Below are 21,846 nucleotides of genomic sequence, written 5' to 3'. Positions count from 1 at the left end.
TCTGATGTGACATAATTGTAATTGTGTTTTTGAGAGTGAGGAGCTAACTCATGTGTGTTGAAGTGCTGGTGAGCATAGCGATTGGTTTCAGTTGTGATGTGATTTACCAAGTCGTCATCCAGAAAAAATTCTAATCCATGAAAAGGGATGCATTTTATGTGTTATATCAATTTTGATCCCGAAACTATTAGCAAATGGAAATATTGGGGGTACAATGTCTCCGTACGTTCATGAGATGGGCGTGTCAGGCACCGCACTCGTGGTAGGTAAATGTTCATGATTACTGTCTTGTGGATCATTGTCTATCACTGTATTATTGTCACTATCAACTTCATCCAATTCAGGAATCATTATTTCATCGCCACTATCATCATCAGAAAAAATCTCGTTCACAACATTTTCCAGCTGGTCTGTAGGAACACGAAGACACTTGCTGCAAGAAGCCATGGTGAAACTGAATGAATGTGAAATATTTTCTGACCTTTTCCTTCTCAGAGGGTTCTGACAGTAATATAGACCCCCACAAAGTTTACAAGGGTTCTTTACAAACATGCACAAAAACTATCATATATATGTCTTTGGTTGATGAGTGCCAAGAGAGCAAAGTAGGGAAGAGATTGTCAAAGCGTTAAAACACGCCAACACCAGGGAACGGCTGGCATCGTCCGGGCGTTAAAACACGCCCGCGCCAGTCAAAGAGTTAATTCTCAGGGACAGGGCCACAATTATCCATTGGATAGGAGGCTGAACTGACTCAGAGCTGTTTTGAATATTTTGTACTCCTGTGAGAATTGAAATCTGGTCTTCCTGCCCATATCCAGTCCTTTAATGACTAAGCTGTTCTAGGACATTAATTAGTGTATAAGAGAAGCTTTATAAATCACAGACCATTTGAATTCCTTGAGACTTTCTTTAAGTGACACTTCATGGCCATAGAATACCATATAAATGGGATGCCCAAAAGAGTAAAGCTTCCTGAGAAAGGCTGAATCAAAGTTGTTGGATAGCTCTTTGGTCTTTCACATTGCCGACAAGTCTGGCTCATTATTAGTGCACAGTGGATTAATAAACGTTTCTTAAGCGAGCCTAGTTATGCAACTGCTTGTAATGATGTAATTTTCTGAAGAGAATTATGAAGGTGGTGAGTAAACATATGTATTATTAACATGGCTGTTAAACTTCCCTATAGCTTTATGTTTCATTTTGTTAAGAGTTTGAAAGTATGTTATTTTGGGGTTTTAACTTATGTACATTTGTACTGTGACATGAAAGAATTTTGGAAAGATTCTGTTGCATGTAAATATTATATTGTAATTCTTAACAGTGAAAGGAAACGTAACAGTATTGTTGAGCCAGAAAATGGAAATAATAATTATTCTTTATAAAAAGAAGATGTTTCGTGCTTTTGACATAATCTTTACAAGGTGGGTTAGAGGTGTATCCTGCATGGCTAGTTGTGTGACACAAGTCGATGTACCAGTTAAGGGTTAAACCTTGGCTGCAGAACACATACTGATGTAACTGTTTATTGCTGTTTCAGAGGTTCGTAAAACAGGACGAGCACGTTGTCTTATGGCAGACATTGCCAGCAATCCTGGACACTATACAGTAAGAGAAAATGTTCAGCAACAGTTCTTCAGAATGAGTACTTCTTTTGCATCTGTAACTGGTTCAGATGTTCCATACTCTTGCTTTGATACTGCACAAGAGTCACGGGGTGTTGCCCACCAACCAGGATTAAGGTCTCAAACTCCTGGAACAAAATCCAAATTGTATCCTTGCAAAAGATGTGGGAGAGCTTACAAGTGGAAGAAAACTCTTCTGCGGCATGTGAGAATGGAATGTGGAAAAGAGCCTCAGTTTCAGTGTCCATACTGCCCACAGAAATCAAAACTAAAAGGCAACTTGAAGCAGCATATTATGTGTAAACATGTGAGTTTGGTAGCTGAATATAATAAGCAGTTACCCCTTTGAGATTATCATTATTTTTATAAGTCATCAAAACAGGCTGATTTTCTGAAGTTCTTTCAGAAGAAAGTCATATTTTCTTTAACCTTCATCAATTATTCATTGTATTACTGTAATGGCACACTTATGCAGTGTGACTGGCCAAATGTTGCATATTTTCAATCTGACACATTTGCCCTTGAGTGAAAATCTTGCTATCAGCTCCATATTACTGGGAGATTTAAAGTACTTTATTTCTGAGCAATAAAAGTTAAAATTAAGAGATAACAATATTATTTTCAGTCTCCTTTATTTCAAAATTACTGGCAAAACAACACAAACAAAAAGAGAATACTAACTTGCACATATTCCAAATCCTTCAAATATGAAGCAGCATAGGAATAATATTGCAATCCCTGTGTTGAAGTAGAAATAAATCTACCTGTAACATCATATTTTTACAGAATTTTATGTTTTCTACTAAAAAAGTTAGAAATTTTATAAGCAGTTATGAAATCTAGCCAATATATTGCAGAAGTGATGGTGTATTCCGTTTTGCTCTAAAGTAAATATAAAAATAATGACATTTATTACATTTTTGTTGAGAACTGTCTACATCCTGACCTCTGAGGGTACATTATGTCAGGCACAATTTGTTATGTTGTGGCTTAGGACAGGTTACATTTAGGAAGAAGCTGTGCTGGTATAAAAACTAGTCCAACATCATGAGAAATTAAGGGAGAGTATAATTAATGGAACAGTGAATGACAGGTACTTTCATGAGGACAGTATTTTTGATATAAAAACTGGAATATTGTGTGTTATCAGAATCATTGTAATTTATTTGGTATATGCAGTATATGTTCATATATAAATTATACTCTTTTTTTTATATCTGTAATGTGCTACCTTTCTTATATGTCTGTTGAATAGTTGTTGGCAGGTATGTTTTGGACACTCTGCTAATTTCAGTGCTTGAAGAATATTGACCTACAATTTTATAGTGTGTTTGATAATCAGAGGTATGTATTATTTATTTATGTTGTTCATTTTATGATATTTTCTGTGTTTTGCCAATTGTGTAAGTTATGTTTTGTCAAATGTCAGAATGATTATAAGTAATAAAGTAGGAAGGAGCTAAAAGGAAACAGTCTTCTCAGTCTCTACAAGAAAATGCCAAAATAGTACCTTGAAGGAACTATGTGACTACCTACTACATTCTTCCAGATCCTTACCTGCCCACTTTTCATAATAGTTTTCTCATATTGTGCAACTGTATGATACCACTGCAGTTGAAACACCTCTGTTACTTCAGCAATATAAGATTCATGAAATTTTGAATTCATAAATATTATATTTTTGTGCTAAAGTATGACTTTTTAACCGTTTATGACCCATAATTGAACAGAAGTCAGTACAACAGTAAATGATGTGTTTTACAGTATGATTACAATGCCTTAAATAATGCAACAAATGATGTGTCATGCAGTACGGTTATAAAGAGTTAACCAAAAACAGCAGATGGTATGGGTCATTCATTATGATTACAATAGATTAACCTAAAACAATAAATAAGAAGTGTCATAATGTGTTTGCAGTGGGTTAACATTTCATTCATTCATTCATTCATTTTATTTTTCTTCAAGTAATCCATAACAGTGATCATCACCTAGGATATAGAAGATGTCCACATACAATAAAATAAGATACAATAGTGGCCATACAACAAGCAGCCTTGTCAGTTGGTAATACAGTAATACAAAGATATTACACCATATTCAGTAATACAGTAATACATTAATATGATACATTGTACACATACAATTGCAAAATAATATATAAATATAAAATAAGTGTGCAAGTCAATATAAAAATGTGACCCAAACAGCAACATAAATAAAATTTGATTTCATTTATCAGACCACTTGAAGTATTCATTTATTGAGTAAAAAGCTTCCTCTAAAAAATTTATTAGTAACCACTTTAAACTTATTAACATATAGCAATTTCCTTATATCCCATGGAAAATGATTGAAAATCTTTATACCCATAAAGTAGGGACCTTTTTTGCATTTGGACAAGTTAACCAAAGGCAAATACAAGTTAATGCTTTGTCTTGTATTTATCATATATATCTCGCTGCTAATTACAAATTTAGATGCATTTTTTGCTACCAGCAACAGCAAGGAGTACATGTATTGAGAATAAAAAAGTAAAATATTTAAACGTCTAAATAGTCCCCGACAAGATATTTTGGGCCTCACATTAAAAATAACTCTCATAATTCTCTTCTGCATTATAAAAACGTTTTTGCTATCAACAGCATTTCCCCAAAAGGGAAGACCATACGTAATGACAGAGTGAACATATGTAAAATATACCATCCTTAAATTCTCTATCGTTAAAAACAATTTGAGGGTTCTAATAGCAAAACAAGCAGAATTAAACTTAGTAATTACTCTGGTTATATTCCCTTGCCAGGATAATGTTGAATCAAGTGTCACTCCCAAGAAATCAGTGCAATGTGTGCTATTTATTTGCTTGTCCATGAACTTTAAAGTGGATTGGTCAGATTGACTCATTTTTGCTTTAAAGTACATACAATGAGTTTTTTTTTAGATTCAGTGTCAATGAGTTAGCCTGAAACCAATCTACTGTCTTCCCAAAAACAGCCACAAGATTACTTTTAAGTTGCATAAGATCAGGAGAAACAAATATCAAATTAATGTCATCTGCAAACAAGGTAGGTTTCAACATATTACTTATTACAGCCGGCAATTCATTTATATAGAGAAGAAAAAACAATGGGCCAAGAATTGATCCTTGAGGAACTCCTAGTTTCATTCGTTCCCAATTTGAGAACCAATTACAAAATGATTTCTCCTTAATTACAACTCTTTGATATCTGTCGTTCAAATAAGAGTCAATCAGTTTTAGAAATGTTCCTTGCACACCATATAACTTTAACTTTCCCAACATCTCATGATCCACACTATCAAACACTTTGGTCAGATAACAAAAGATTCCACCAACCAATCTTTTACTATCCAACGCTTGCAAGATGTGACAAATCAAGTTAAAGGTAGCAGATTCTGTAGAACATTACTTCCTAAATCCATACTGATCAGTATCCAAGATGTTGTTGTTAGATATATAAGTGTGCAATCTATTGTGTATATAACTTTTTCAAATATTTTTGAAAAGGAAGTAAGTAAAGAAATTGGCATGTAATTTGAAATTTCTATCCTTTCACCCTTTTTGGAAATCGGGTGCACTCGTGAATATTTCAATCATAATGGAAATATGCCTGTAGAAAGAGACCTATTACATATATAGACAAGTGGAGATAGTATATAAGGCATGCTAGACTTTAGTACTTTAGAAGATATTTCATCATAACCAAAGGAGTTTTTGTTTTTAAGTGATTTGATAATATCTTTCATCTCTTTACTAGTTACAGGTACATGTTTAAATTCACTCCTGGGTCCTATAGTTACCTAAAACAACTAATAGGTTATTATTTTTATTTATTTATTTATTTATTTCATCCATAGCTGTAGAGAATTAGAATTGGACATGTCAAATATTAACAACTTCACATCAAAAATAACATAACATTCACACAGAGATTTACCACTATAATATAGCAGTATGTTTTAAAATACATTTTTAACTTAATTTAAGAATAATAAATACTCCAAAATGGACATAAGAATAAATATTTTAAACATATAAACAGATTTATAAACAAGCAGTCTTTATGTCAACAATTATTAATAATAGTAAATACTCCAAAGAAAGGCATAAAAGTAGACAGACATATTTATTAACAAGCAGCTGGTTCTGAAAATAAAGAGAGTTTGTTTTTCTATGCAGTATAAACCAGTTGTCTTTTTTATGGAGTTGCAGTAGGTTTTATGTGAGCTGAATTTTTAAATACTGTGCTTGAAAGGTCAATTGCCCTTAGACAGGACTTTGTTGAACCACTTTTGTGTTCATGAGATTTGATGTGAATTTGGAGTACACATATGCCAGAATCTTATATGATCAGTCTATTGTAACCAGTATAATAAGAAGTAACATTATTTATTTTTAATTTTCTTCCATTTAGCTGAAAGTTGATTTCCTAAATTCCTAGATTCACCACTTACCAGATATCACAGTGTTATCACTAAGGTACTTGTGTTTATGCAAACCATTGTACACATATTGTGCCTTTATGTGATCTAGAAGTCATTGAATGCAGTAAAACACATTTATTTGTTCTCTTATTTTCCAGGTATTTCATCAAAATTTGGTTCATGGGAAGAGAATATGTTGATCCAATATGTTGAAAATAGATTTCTGCTACAAGAAAAAAGGTTTGTGTTTCTGAGGAGATGTTGTTACTTTAAACTGAAATCGAAATGCTTCCCATCTCACATAGATAATAGTCCTCATAGTCACTGCTTTGACTATTAGGACTCAGGATTAAGTGTATTAACTGTTTAACTGCCAGTAAATATGTTGGACCAATAATACAGATTTTTCCAGCCATGATCCAATGTGACCATTACTTAGAGAGGCTATCTTACTTACTTACTCATGGAGCTGAGCCCTTCTGGAGGAGCTGCCAATTCTGCAGCTACACAAGAATTTCCCAGCACTTTATAGAACCCAAAATTTCATTACCGTGTTCACAAGAGCCCTCCACTGGACCCTATCCTGAGCCAGATCAATCCAATCCATACCATCCCATCCTATCTCTCTAAGATCCATTTTAATATTGTCCACCCACCTATGCCTTGGTCTTCCCAGTGGTCTCTTTCCTTCTGGCTTTCCCACCAATATCCTATACGCATTCCTCATCTCCCCCATGCGTGCTACATGCCCTGGCCACCTCATCTTCCTTGATTTGATCATTCTAATTATACTTGGAGAAGAGTACAAGTTATGAAGCTCCTCATTGTGCAGTTTTCTCCAACTTAGAGAGGCTATTTGCAGGTAATTCATAATTACAGAAAGTTTGACTTTTGACAATTTTGACTTCTTTCTCTGGCACAAAGGTGCCTGCTCTAAGTACTATTTGGTTTTATAAACATAAGTCTTGCTTAGGCCATCACTTTATGAGTGGCACTGGGAGGATTATAATTAAATCCCCCATTCCCTATTAAATGCAGCGAGTTTTACGTTGAGATATTGACTTCGGGTCATTGAAATTGAAGATTAAATAAGGGAAAACATTAAATAGAAAATTATTAAATGGGGATACCATTTTAATTGTATCACTTGTGTGCTTTGCAATGCTGAATCTAAATACAATTTCTAATTTCTTCTTTACACATATGATGACACAAATTTATTATTAATTGAGAAAGTTCTCACATCATTAAAAGGGAAAATTGTAAAAGTCAGGAAACAATTAGAAAATTGGTTCTTGACTAATAATCTTATAATAAATATGGAAGAAACCAAACAATACTATTTCAGGGAAGAAAATCCAGTCTAATTCATAGACTTGTTCTGTATTTAAATAACAAAGAAATAACTTATTCATCAAAATTAAAGTTTGTAGGTATTTATACCACTGAAAACTTGAGCTGGGTCACACACATATAAAACATTTGTCAAAAATTAAACAGAGCTCTTTACTTGATTAAATCCTTACAAAATCCTTACATAAATCAGTAAGTATACCTGTATTAAGAAATGTTTATTTTACAAAATCTGAATCTGTACTAAAATATGATATTATATTTGGGGGGAGTGGGTAAATGACAGTAATGCAGTATTTAAAATATGGAAAAAAGGTCTAAGACTTATTAAAGGAGTCAAAAACAGGGTCTCTTGTAGAACTCTCTTTGGTAATTTTAAGATTTTAACCAGTACTTCATTATATATATTTGAGATCTTGTGCTTAATAAAAAAGAATAACTTCTGTATAGTTCAATATTCTGATAATCTTAAGTATGACACAAAAGGGAAACAGGATATGTATGTCCAATTATGCAACACTGCCCATTGCCAAAAAAGTGTAATTAATATGGGAATAAAAAATACATAACAACTTTCCCTCTGAATTAAAAGAATAGAGAATTTTGATGTTTTTAAAAATAAATTTAAAAAGTTATTTATTACAAAACTATTTTTATTCTCTACAAGAGTTTTTTTAGTAACAATGATAAATGGTCATTTAGTAGCTCAAGTTGGTCTTGATATGATACAGCAGTACAGATATGGTCTTTGGACTGTTATCTTCACTACAACTATGATGCTTTGTATTACATGGCTGACTTGTGTTTTTGGTGTTTAAATGTATTTATTGCTTTATACTGAATTGCTGGGAGTTGTTATCCATGGTTGGTAAGCTAGAGTAAGGGGTTACTGATCAGAAAGGGAGTGTATTATTCATTTTTGTATATTGTTTTGTAGATTTTAAGAGTTTATGACATGTAGTGTTTGGCTGTTTTTAACTGACTTGTCCAATTGTGCCTGTGTAACAGTAATGGATGTTAAATAAATTATCATTTATCATTTATCATATACAAACAGAAGTCAGTGTTGGAATTTTGTGTATGTATTCTCACATAACATTTTATTTCAGTCAACAGGTCTGTAATATTAGCTGTGAAGGAGTGGACTGGCCTGGTTATGCGTGTGAAAGCTGTGGTCGACGCTACACCTTGAGGAACTCGCTTCAGCGACACATGAAACTTGAATGCGGCAAGGAACCCCAGTTTCAGTGCCCATTCTGTCACACCAAGACAACACGCAACAGCAGCTTGATGAAACACATACGGAACTTACACCCAGAATTATTACTGTAGTAATCTGTTTGTATTATTAATCCAGAATACTCACTCACTCCTTCTGACATCTCTTTACAGTGAACCTGGGCACCATTACTACCACCACCACCACCACCACCAGCGCCTGGCATCTCCTCCTCCATGTCTTCTTCTTCTTTCCCCACATTCATCATCATCATCATTTATTCACACTTTGTAGATCCTAACTCGGTTACACAACAATGGATATGGAAGTCGTTAAAAAATCATAAAATATTTCAATACATAATACACAAAGTCAAAAATACATACAATTATAATTAGAACATGTGATTATTATGTGTAAAATGAGGTATAGTAATTATTTTAGTTAAAATTACAATCAAAATATTCATATAAGGAATAAAGTGAATTGGATAGAAGAAATCTTTTTAGGGCCTTTTTAAATAATCTCACTTCATTGCGTAGGCTTTTTATATTAGGTGGAAGATGATTAAAAAACTCTAATTCCATAATAAGCCCCCCTTTGATAAACTGCTAAACTTGATTTGGTAGTAGTTTCTAAAGGGTTCTGACGATGGTGGATGACACACAGAATTACTGTGTTTTTAGACTTTTTCCATCGTCCGGAATTCTAGGTAATAGAGGACATGACATTTCGGAAACTAGATCTGTTTCTGTCTTCAGGTGAGAAAGGAAGACACCTACTCAGTTGGGCCTCTTAGAAAGAGATAATCTCAATCACTGGACCTCCAATGATTGAGATTATCTCTTTCTTAGCTTGACCTTTACCGTTTACTGTCTATACATGTGCAGAGTAGAACAAAATAGCACATATACTTGTATGTTCTGGTAATCACCATACCTTCCCCCATAACACCTATGAGAGTTCAGTTTAATGTAGTTTACTATAGTATTTTTTATATGTTTTGAAAGAATGTTCAATGCATTTTCTTACAAAATATTTGCTACTGTATTGCCACAGTTAGTGTCAACTGTAGTAGAGGAATTTCCTGACATTGTAGGCATTGAAAGTCTTTGATTGTATTGATATGAGTATTCATTCTTTTTTCAGCTCTTAGCACATATCAATATATTGCCAATTTGGAACCAACATTAGTTATTTTTCTGCAACTTACTCCAAGTGCATACTTCTAAGTTACAACACAGTTACAGTACACAATTAAGTAAAATATTTCAAAACAAGCATGTAGAATTTATCACCAAACTGCTGTATGGGACTAATATATATATTGTTAACTAAGTAAAATATTTAACATGTTTCAAATCCTTAAAAGAAGAGTTTCTACTCTATGTACCACTAGATTTAACACTAGAAACCCTGTATTTTGCCTACAGAGTGTACTTAAGTGTTTTGTATGATTTTCAAAATAAACAGCAATTATTTCCCTGTAGAGCATTAGCAGATTTATATTTGTAATGAAGACACAGTAACTTCCTCTGAGGTGGGAAATGGATTTTTAAATATTATTTAGATGAATCATGCTTTCCCTTGAATACTTGGGCTAGTGACCACTGCTCAGGCTTTAGATAACTTTCATGCTCAAAACTGACATATCGGATCATTATCATCGGCTTTGTATGTCCTCTGATTTTCTGTGTTCTTTCATGTTTCAAAGGGAACATGGTTTGCAGCCACCAGAATATATCAGTGGGTTACTGAAGTCAGAAGGCTTTTGATCCCTTCATTGCATCACTGAATTGCCTGAGAAAATCAGGATGTAAAATTAAACTTCTACGTTTGGTTAATCCCTTTGGTTTATATTTAAAGAATCTGTTTTTATTGGAATGTACTATTCCTTCTGTACCAGATAACCAGCCAATGCTGGAACACAGACAAAGCACCCAACTTAAAGAATGACGATATGGTAAACTGCTGCCTAGTCAGAGGCATCTCATTAGTTGTATTCAGATATATCCATGGTAGCATGGAATTTCTTACGTATGCAGTAAATTATGTGTTACTTCTGTAAACTGTTCCCTAGATCAGGTGGTTATATGCTAGCCTCTGATCACAGAGCCTCATGTTTGACCCTGGGTGACTTAAAGTGAGATTTGTGATGGATGAAAACTCCATTCAGTGGTTTCATAATTGGAAACATAGGTGGATGAGCAGACAGACCCAGTCTCCACTGAAGAGTACTATCTTCTGGTATATGATGCCATGTAGTCAGAAGTTTACAGATGTATTGCAGAACATACTGCCTACATCTTTATGATCAAAGTACAAGCCAATCAAGCAACCAGTGACACATATTGCTGATTGCTTGCTTGGCTTACTCTTTGACCCTGAAGATGGAGGCAGTTCATTCCTCCAAACCATGGGTGAATTTCTGCCAGGCTGTACAGCATCATATCATCATCGTAATCACTACTGTGAGAACCTCAGATCCAGCAATTCCCTCTTACTCACTCAATGTGTGTGTCATGCAAAGAATGCTTAGTAATGAATGGCCATGGATATTTGCAGAATTCATATTTTGTGACAGATATGGATTTAGACCAGCAGGAGCCAGCATGCCAACAGATTCAGGGTACAGAAGACTTGGTTATCTGTCAGTCACTTCACATCAAGAGTGAAGACTTCACTGTCCATAAACATTGATAAATAAGTCTGTCATAGCACAGTGCCTTATTTTTTATTTTAGATTTAAGGTTATCACAGTGACAACTAACTTCTAGGATGTTATGTTATGTAGTCCATTAGAAGTTCACCAACATTTCAGAGAAAGGTACTGCTTCATCTTCAGGGTCAAAGAATAAGCCAAGCAAGTAACCAGCAGGATGTAGGCATCTTGCAGTCAATGTGTTGCTGGTTACTTTCTTGGCTTTCTTTCCAGCTATGAAGTGTTGTTAGGTAGAACTGAACATCTGCTGGACTGCATGGAAATACATCCCAAAAGATGGTACTTTTATTTCGTAGTTTACTTAATGGCAGTACCTTGTCTGCATGGTTAATGCCAAATAGGAGGCATCAGCTGTGTCCTACTTTAGAGTACTGTCCTAGCATTTGCATGGGTGACCTGAGGAAATCCATGAGAGACCTGCCAGGATAGTTGACATCTTAACCAAAAACTGAACCTGGCACATTCTGAGCATAAATCAGGCTTTCCAGCCACTTGACTGTCCACTTCCAGCTGACTGTAAACAGTGAAGAAATGGTAATCTCATTCAATTACCATGAAAATGTTAATACTTCAACGTTTGTTTCTGATATGATAAATAAATATTCTGCTTTTCTGTTACAACATTAACATATTTAATGAATACTTATTCATTTCCAACTACTTCTTATAAAGAACTGCATCAAGTACATGAATTTCTTTTTATTCTGACATATTTCTTTCCTTTTGCAGTAACTGTGACATGGCCTTCATTGATACAAAAATGGCAGCCTTGGAATCGGATTATTCCCATGAGTATGATGTCAGCAGTGAAGCAATATAAAAGAAGACAGATTTCCATGAAACTTTACAGTTGTCAAGAATGTGGCAAGCAGTACCGTTGGAAGAGTACATTGAGCAGACATCAGTTGGTGGAATGTGGTGGAAAGGAGCCTTCACACCAGTGTTTCTGGTGTTCTTATCGGGCTAAACAGCGGGGAAATCTAGCAGTGCATATTCGAAAACATCATCCTGACAAACTGAATTCCTAATTATTACAAAATAATTTATGGAGCGTTTTGTTATATATATAAACTGGAAGTCCCTACGTAAGGAAACACTTGGCTCTACATGATAACTCACAAGAGACACAGCGAGTACCAGTAATTGATTTGAACTGTTCTGAGTAAAGCACGAAGTTACATAATAATAACTTATTCTGCAACCAGCAATGTACTAGGCTACAGATGAAGCCCCCCAATTTAAAGACCAATATGTAATGATGCACTGTCTGTCAAGTTGCAGACACTTGAATTTAAATTAATTAATGCAAAAGAAACCCAATGCTAGTACTGGTTACAAGCGTACTGTTTGATTTGACGTTCTCACAGCAGTAACTATGAAGGATACTGTTTTGTGGTATGTGAGAGCATGTAGTCCAGTTGTCATTCATTGATGTTCTGGAGGAAGGTTCTGCCCCCATTTTCAGGGTCAAAGAGAAAGCCAGGCAAGCAACATAGGCAATATGCACTCTTTCTCTGCTTGCTGTCTACATCTTGCTGGTTGCTTTCTTGGTTTACTCTTTGACCCTGAAGATGGCAGAAATGAATGCCTCTATAACATCAGTGAACTTCTTTTAGTCTATATGGCAGCACATCCCAAAAGATAGTGCACTTCCTCTGTAGTTGTACTGCTGTATGCTGTTGTCATATCTGGAAATCTTAAGGAAAGAAATTAGTACAAGTATGAAAGTATTGAAACAAAATAATACTGTGTATGAATGTGGGAACTAAGATTTGTTTTTGAGCTGTCAACACTTCCATTTTTTTTTAAATTTGAACTACTGAATCCTTATGACTTGACTAAGACATTTAATTTAAAGAACATTCATCTGTGAAGATTACTGTATTCTAGGCTGCTTACTCTTATACATAGTCTGGTAGAAAGTTGTGAGCGTTCTGGAAGAACCTGCTGCCTCCATCTTCAGGGCAGAAAATAAGCTGTACAGGACTGTAAATTGTAAATTTACTGAGATTGTAAATATGGGGAAGACAGAAATGGGGCTATGAACAAGCCAATGGCAGATGATGGATTGAAAAAGTTCAGAACCAAGTATTTGAGGGGAACTAATATGAGTAAAAATATTTTGAGAGAGAGAGAGAGAGAAAGATGGTGTTGATTGGATAGAACATGGTTTCAGGAGGAGTATTGCAGCAACAGATAGGGTTCCTAGTAGGTTGAGACAGAGTTCTGCAAAGTTATTACCATGCCAAATGCAAGTGCCCCTGTATATCACTAACTGGAAGGAAGATAAAAGGAAGGAGGGAAAGTAGGTGATCACAGTCCTTGTGGACTGATCTTCTGGGAACTCTAGTTGGTGCCCTGTTACTTTTCACAGAACCATGTACCATCTGATCCTCACCCTTCCACTTCCTCCTCAGAATATCTGTTAACACCTCATTTTCCCTCAGATGTCCACCAAACCATCTTTTTTAGGAGTCACTGCACCTCATTTTCTCATCTCCCTTTGTCTCTACATTCATTTTCCTGCAGAGTTACTGTTTCTGCACTGAAAATAGATGCAGCAGGTTCTTAAAAAAAATGTTGATAACTTTCTACAAGACTACACAGCTTCATACCTCAGAGGGCAGTAGTGTACATATTCATTGCTATGAGAACCTCAAAGTTCACATACAATTGTCTAGTTGAGGGCTAAATGAAAGTCAACATTGGCCCCATTGTGGACTGTATAGTGATTATCAGTCTATTGTTTGTGATATCAGCATGGTATGTTATTTTGCTTATATAATTCCGAGACTCACTCAGACTCTGATTTTTAATTAATTTTACTCACCATACTTCAGTTATCAATCATTTAAGTTGCAGCTTTAGCTAATTCTGTTTGAAAAATTGTAACCTTTATGATAAAAAATAAAGAACCTCAACCAGATTAGTTAAGTTACTCTTGTATATAAGCAGTGATGGTGGTGGTGGTGATGATGATGATGATGATGTTGATGAAGATATTGAGTTACTTGGTGCAGCAGTAATGCATCCCTCTTTAATTCAGAATGTACATGGCTCAAATTATATCTGTGAACTAGCTATTATAGTAACAGTGTTCATATTTATCTCAGTTATTCCAAGAAAATGCCAGAAGAGTATCTTCACTAACTGTGTGTTCTTCCTTCCAGATCCCTTCCAATTTGTGATTACAGAGTAATCATAATAATAATCTATCCAGTGTGGGTCTGCATTTTACATAATATCTGAAAAATGTAAACATTTTCTTTAAAATGTCTGATGCAATTTAAATGTTGAGATTTTTATGATAATTCACTGTTTAAGTTTTATTAATTATGCAAGTTAAAGCGGTAACATGTTTCAACAGACCATTATTAGACCCTCAATTTATGAACACTTTATTTATGAATTTTTGTTCTAACAAAGTATGTTAATTTGTATCCATTTTTCACTTGACAAAATTCATTTTTGCTGCAACAGACAATTTATATTTGTAATTCGCTTAGTGTGGGGTGGAGTCCAGCTGGGTCCACTCGGCACGGCGGCCACTGATTGGCCTCTTGTACCTGCCCCGGGTGATAATGATGATGGAGAATTTGGTGGAATGAAAATTAGCAGGGGAAACCGAAGTACTCGGAGAAAACCTACCCCAGTGCCACTTTGTCCACCACAAATCCCACCTGACCAGACCCTGGATTGAACCAGGCTGCTGTGGTGGGAAGCAAATGACTAACTGCTTGAGCTATGGCATGGCCTATACTTATATTTGTAAGTTTGGTGACTTTTACGTATAAAGTAATGGGAATTTTATTTTTGATTTACAAATTTTCATCTTATGAACAGTTACCTGCCATTCTTCATTCCATCAAATTCTCCATCATCATAATCACCCAGGGCAGCCAACAATAGGCCAATCAGTGACCGCCGCGCCAAATGGACCCACTTGGACTCCATCCCCCACTAAGCAATTTTTACTTTCATGAATCATTGGATACCTATACTTTAAATCTTACAGTCTTATAATATTTTTAGACTAGAGTTTAAATTTTACATGCAATGAAAGTATAATGTAATTTACATAAAGGTCTGATATAAACTTTATGTCCCTTTTCCAAATTTCAACATACTGACAATCATACAGTATCTCTTGTATTCTACAAGTTTTACTTTTTTGCATGTGTATGATAGATGGGAATATTATTTTTCGTAGAAGACTTTTCATCCTTAGTGTCAGCCTTATTCTCACCAAGTCAGATGTTATAGCAATTACAGCTGGAGTAGAAGAAATACCACTGTCTAATTCCACAAGCAGGAAATAGATAGTATTACTGTTACATCTGCTATAGGGAAAATGCTGCATCAGATTTCAAGAATATAGGTTTGTGGTAATATAACCATGATATTTTGTTTGGGAGAAGTGCCTGTACCCAATTCAAGAAGACTGAGTTGTGGGGGTACCATCATTATCTCTGCTCTAGTGGAAATACCACTGTGATATGTCACTATCAAAGTTTAGGTTAACTTGTTTTTTTTTTCTCTTTTAAGTTTTATTTAATTATTTAGTTTAATGAAAACCTGAATAACAAGTGCAGTCATTTTTTTAATTATTAAATAATCAGGAGATAATGCACCTGTTAGAAGGACAGGTAAATATTTGTAGTTTTTTCAACATTAATTTTATCTTATGCATTATTAAGGTGAAATATGTGTAAATATCTTATGGATGCAGTTTATCTAGATTTGACACTTTTTTAACGTTTGTATTCATTTATTATATTTACAGCATGGAGCTGGTTCCATGATGCAAACTCAACAACAGACAAGGAAAGAGTCTTCCAGTGCAATGACTGTGGGAAAGTTTACCTTCGATACCGCTCCTTGTGGAGGCATGGACGTTACGAATGTGGCAAACCCGCTATGTTTCAGTGCCTATACTGTGAATATCGAGCCAAACAGAAAATTAATGTTGTGAAACATATGAAGCACTTGCATAAAAAGGAAACCGTTGCCAATTTTACTTTCACATGTACATAATGTATGTGAGAAAGTGATGGTGAAAAAACTGATCTTAAGATTTTGATGGGTTTACACGTTTCGAACCCCCCTGACAATGGAAAAGAAAAAGTTGTTTTGGTATTCTCTCTGGCTGTTTGTTTGTCTTTATGTATGGATGGATGTGCAGAATGAGACAGTATTAGCAGTATCTTTCTGTTATTTGGAATAATTCTTTGTAACTGTATCTTATCAGAAGATATGCCTAAGATTAACATCCAAACAATCCAGTACAATTTTTTGCACTGTTTTTTAGTTTTTAAGTGAAACATTCATTAATATATAAAATTGCTACATTGTAATGTAGATTAGGTAAAATTGGTCCCATAACATTGAAGCAAATTTAGGTAAAATGTAGTCTGATATGTGACTCGTTCTATATCCAATGGTTTGTAAAATACTTCTCAACCTGTAACTGGATCTGCTTGAATTTGAAATAAATGAACATGAACAAAAGTGCTATAAGGGTGTAGTCCCTTCTTCCCTGTGTTATCTCGATGTTAACATTCATAATACATGTGATGCCTAGGAATAGAGAGATGGGTGTTACTTACCTTATAAGGCTATGGTCTCTCACTTGTGTACTCTTGGGCTGTATAGCTTGTTGGATGGTCGAAACATGTAGTGATTAGTAATAAACAGTTGAATGTGTATACATTCTTAGTGCAGTGTAGACAGAACATGACAATTAGATCAGTCAGATAGAATGTTGCTTTTCATTTAACAGTAATATTTTTCGCTAACCACAAGATACGTTGTTCCATGAGTACAAACTTGCATGTGGTGTTCAATAAATGAATTTGTTGATTGTGAAATATCTAATAGAATTCTTCAAGAACATCATTATCAGAAACAAAAGCAGCACCATTATTACTGCCATAACATACTAATAAAATTCATCTACCACTGGGGAAATTATGCCATTAATGGTTATATTGGTCTCACATGTTATTCAATTATTGAATATTAGATATTTTAAGTGGATGCCTGAATTTTCATTCTGACACATGATACTTTTGTTTTGGTGGTCTGTAAATTTTCATTTGAGGCAATGGGGGAACCAGTTGTTTTCATATATACAGAGCATTTCTTCAAAAGATTCAGACTTGATTTTATGTAGAACTAATTTATTTTATAGTCAAGAATGAATTTTAGAAATGTTATCTAATTTGTTTTCTGTGTGTCCCAGTACCCACATATCAGTAGCATAAAAAGGGACATAGGTGCTAATATTTTATATAAACTTAACCTTGATTCCTTGGAAATAAATCACAGTGTTTCATTATATTATTTTAGGCACTCAGTATTTAGAAATGTTTCTATCTTTTGTGTCTCTATCTCCTTCATACAAATGTCAAAGTATTGATGTGGTCTAATGTTCCATAAGCAGCTTACACTTTACTTCTTGTTGGTTTCTTGGCTGTAGCAGCCACCATACAAATGTACTGGAGTGAGATTTTCAATCCAAATTGCAGTGTTATTTCATATAAGAGATACCTGTCTTATATGATTTGAAGTTTTCATGGTGACTGTATGTGATGGAGTCTTCTCAGTCATGTGAAGATAGATGGAGTTAGTATCCAGTGTTTTAGAGACTGTTTCTGCGATGAATGATGGGGTTGCATGTTAAATTTATGCCTGTAGATAAAAGTAAATTCAAAGTTGTCCCTGTGCTTAACTAATTAAGCACTACGCCATGAAGGCATAAAGGGGAATGGATGTATAGATCCACATTTTCACCTTGGCACTAGTTGAAGATGAGTGGTCAGCTTCATGCCCCTGTCACTTTACCCTGGGGGTAAGAGCACCTGGTACCCATTGGATAGAAGGCTGGGTGGGCCTCAGAGCTGGTCTGGATGACGTGGAGAAAAGAAAATTCTTGACACTGCCAGGACTTAAACTCTGACTCCTCAGTTATCCAGCCCGTTGCCAGTTGCTATACTGACTCCTGGATACCTGCGGGCTGTTCCATGCTGGGACAGGACATTGCTGACCATCTAACTCTGTCCAAGGTTGCGCCATTGCTCAAGCGGTTAGTCGCTGGCTTCCCACCGCAGCAGCCTGGGTTTGATCCCGGGTCTGGTCAAGTGGGATTTGTGGTGGACAAAGTGGCACAGGCAGGTTTTCTCTGAGTACTTTGGTTTCCCCTGCCAATCTTCATTCCACCAAATACTCCACAATTACCCAGAAGCCAGAAGTGGCTGCAGTACAAGGGACTTAGTCCCACCCCACTAGCAATAAAAAAAACTCTGTCCAGTGTTCCCTCATTGTTCCATGCTAGGACACCCAAGAGCACCCTCTCTGGATACAAATAAAATGTGTGGCCATGACACTCATCATGTCAATGGTTCATGATAGTGATGGTGACAAACATTTGACAGTACTTCCATTTTTACATGACTGAGGGCCCAGAAAAGCTCTAAACTAATATAGCAAACTAATATTTCAATGTGAGGACTAACTAGTCAAATGAAAGAGAATGTATTCTGAAGAGAAAAATGATAGAAATGCTGTGAAAAGAAAATAGGCTGTAATTACATTCATCATATATGTATGTATTTATATATTATTAAATATCCTTGAGGGCACAATATTATAAAAGGCATATTTGCAGGTTTCAGGTGTTTTATGAGCACTGTAATTAAGATGGATTGAAGTGATTATGCTGACAGAGGCAGCTAATTTTGATATGCAAATCATCATTGACAGCAAGTTGCCTAAACATAAATAATTGGCATGCATTGTAGACAATATTTAAAGGGTATTTTCCATTGTTGTCTTCTGTATATATTGTTTTAATTTGTCTCAAGGTGACAGATGGGTGACATGTATATGTGCTAAATATTGTCATTGGTTACAGAAAAAGCCATTGACACTTAATTACATATGAACATGGACTTCAGGCCCTCAGGTAGTGAAAACAGAAGTTCTGCATCAGTAATAACAAAGTCCACTATTTAGCCAGTTTCAGCCATTTCCTTGGAGCACATGGTAGTGTAGTTGGTTGAGGCACTATACTACAAGCCAGAAGGTCAGAATATGGTCATTGGATTTTTCAATTGACCTAATCCTTCCAGCCACATTATGGCTTTGGAGTCAACTAAGCCTCTAATGGAAAGGAGTACCAGGAATCTTCCAAGGGGGTGGAGAGTGGCAGCCCATAAAGCTGACAACCTCACCACCATCTGTGAGCCAGTTGTCTAGAACATGTGGGAGCATCGAGGTCTCACAACCCGATGGGCCTCCACAGCATTTTACATGGTTAGCTTTACCTTTACCATCCATCTCCTGCCCTCAGAATATATATCATAAAATTTACTTTCAAGTCATCTCCAATCTCCAATCTCCTTACTCCTCCTACTTTTCACTTTCCAGGAGGTTTCCGTTCTAGAATTCTGTATGCATTTCTTTTTTCCCATCTGTGTTACACTACCATCCTTTGCAAGTTTTTGAGATTACAGATGACTGAATGAATCACCAAGTTTCTCCTTTTGTAATATCCTGGAACATAGACTTCGTTTTAAGTCCATCTACTCTGCAAACCAGGGCACATTATACCTTGTGCCAGCAACCTTGCATAGGAAATGATGTGTATACATATACTTGAATTCCCACCAACATATTAATATTGGAAGTATGTTTGAAAAGGATCCAGTAGCTTTCTAATGATGATGTAATGTCTGCATGACTGATGGTGACAAATTCATTGAGTATAATTGTAATGTTGATATTATATTCAAACATATTTGATGCCATTTTTTGTAAAATTAAAGTACAAAATGAAGATTTTGTGATATTTGATGTCTACACATTGTTGATTATTAAGGTAACAGTCTTCTGGAATATGACTCTGTGTAATCTGGTAGAGAGGTACCAAACTGGACAGTGTCACAGCCCAGAAATCTTAAACATTTTGTGGTTTGTAAGCAGGTTAGTCATATGACAGATAGGACAGTGAGTAAAACTGTTTGCATGTTACTTGAGAGTGACCAAGAACTCATGGCTGATGTGCACAAACACATTCAAATTCTTGAAAATGAACTCGCCCATAAAGTGTTAGAGAGGGATGACAGGCCCATTATGATGTTGTGCCTTTCAGTTTAGCTAGTCACATCAGTATAATACAAAATCATCTGTCCTTACTGTAATCCTTTCAGCTATTGCCTGTGTTTTCAATTAATTTTCTTTGATAGTTTGTCAGTTGAATATGTCACAAGTTAATTTTCTCTTTTTCAGAATACACAACTAGGTGTTTGCTCACAGGATCTTTTGTAATGATGTTTTTCAAAAAGATAGTAAAAGATATCAGGCAAGGGCATTCCCGTTCCTACACCCATTTCTACTTTACTCTTTCCCTCTCTGAGAAAATCTCTGGTGCAGGAATTTTCCTCTAGTTCTTGGCCATGCTCTAAAAACTTGTATGTTCCTGTGACATGTCAGGAACCACATTGGTTCATGCTGCAAGACAGTTAGCAGACTGGAATTTTATTTTAAATTAACATTACATATATTTTATTTTTTTCAGGGAGTATAAATATTGAAGATTTCACACTGAGGTTGCTACAGTCTGAGACAAAATCAAACATCATTGTCCATAGCTGTGAAGTGTGTGGTCGTCGGTACCGCCACAGGGAAAACCTAAAACGCCATATACGTGTTGAATGTGGCAAAGAAGCTCAGTTTTATTGCACGTATTGTGATTACAAGAGCAAACATAAACATGATCTATTACGACACATAAAATGCCGCCATCCAGGTGCTATGTTAAGATACTAGATTTGCGGTGAGTGGTGAATTCGAGTCTGAAATTCAGATCATAAACAGATGCAGTCACATGACTGGTGCTACAAACAATAGGACTGTATTCTTTCTCTTTTGAGCAGCAGTGCCTGACACCAGTGCACACTTTTGGGCACTTAGTTGAGCAGTGAAGCTACCCATTTATCTGGCCTGGCACGTTTGAAGCTAGGAAACAGCATGGCTTATGAGATGTCCAGTGTTTACAGCTGATTTGAAACAAAACATTAGAGGTTTTATTCAATGGGAAGAGGAAACATTTCCTCTTCTTTCCAGTGAATGATGTGTTGGCAACACTGTCAGTCAGACTGGAGTGTTTGCCACTGTCTCTAATTAAATTGATCCATTCAATGCCAATGCTCTAATGTACCTTTCCATTTAAATAGAATATCTGCCACTTTATTCAGCTGTTCGTGTGTGGCCTCTGTGTCAATTCCAAAAGCATTCCTACTGTGTTATTTGTACTTAGCATGTTGCTGTAGTGTTAACACTTATATCCAGAGGGCAACTTAGGAAGATGAAGATAACTGTATTCTTGGATGTGAGGCCATATTGTCTGGTAGATAATTTTTTTATTGCTAGTGGGGTGGGACTGAGACCCTTGTACTATGGCCACTTCTGGCCTATTGTACCAG

General features: G+C 35.5%; 1 protein-coding gene across 11 annotated transcripts in view; it reads left to right on the top strand.

Annotated features, from left to right (window-relative positions):
* The window catches only part of LOC111862456 (longitudinals lacking protein), a 595,591-nt gene that overhangs the window by 437,414 nt on the left and 136,331 nt on the right, over positions 1 to 21,846 (top strand). The window contains exons 5-6 of one of the 11 annotated variants that reach the window (XM_023847899.2): positions 6,227 to 6,308; positions 8,531 to 8,814. The exons of 9 other annotated variants lie outside the window; for them this stretch is intronic. In XM_023847899.2, the coding sequence (XP_023703667.1) occupies positions 6,227 to 6,308; positions 8,531 to 8,753 (305 nt within the window). In that variant the 3' untranslated portion in view covers positions 8,754 to 8,814. Of the gene's footprint in view, positions 1 to 6,226; positions 6,309 to 8,530; positions 8,815 to 12,091; positions 14,376 to 21,846 lie in introns of those variants that run through there. One more of the 11 variants, XM_023847904.2, reaches the window with a different exon arrangement.

This window comes from Cryptotermes secundus, unplaced genomic scaffold (genome assembly GCF_002891405.2).
Source record: "Cryptotermes secundus unplaced genomic scaffold, Csec_1.0 scaffold816, whole genome shotgun sequence".
NCBI lineage: Eukaryota > Metazoa > Arthropoda > Insecta > Blattodea > Kalotermitidae > Cryptotermes > Cryptotermes secundus.
This window is presented reverse-complemented; position numbering and strand designations above follow the sequence as displayed.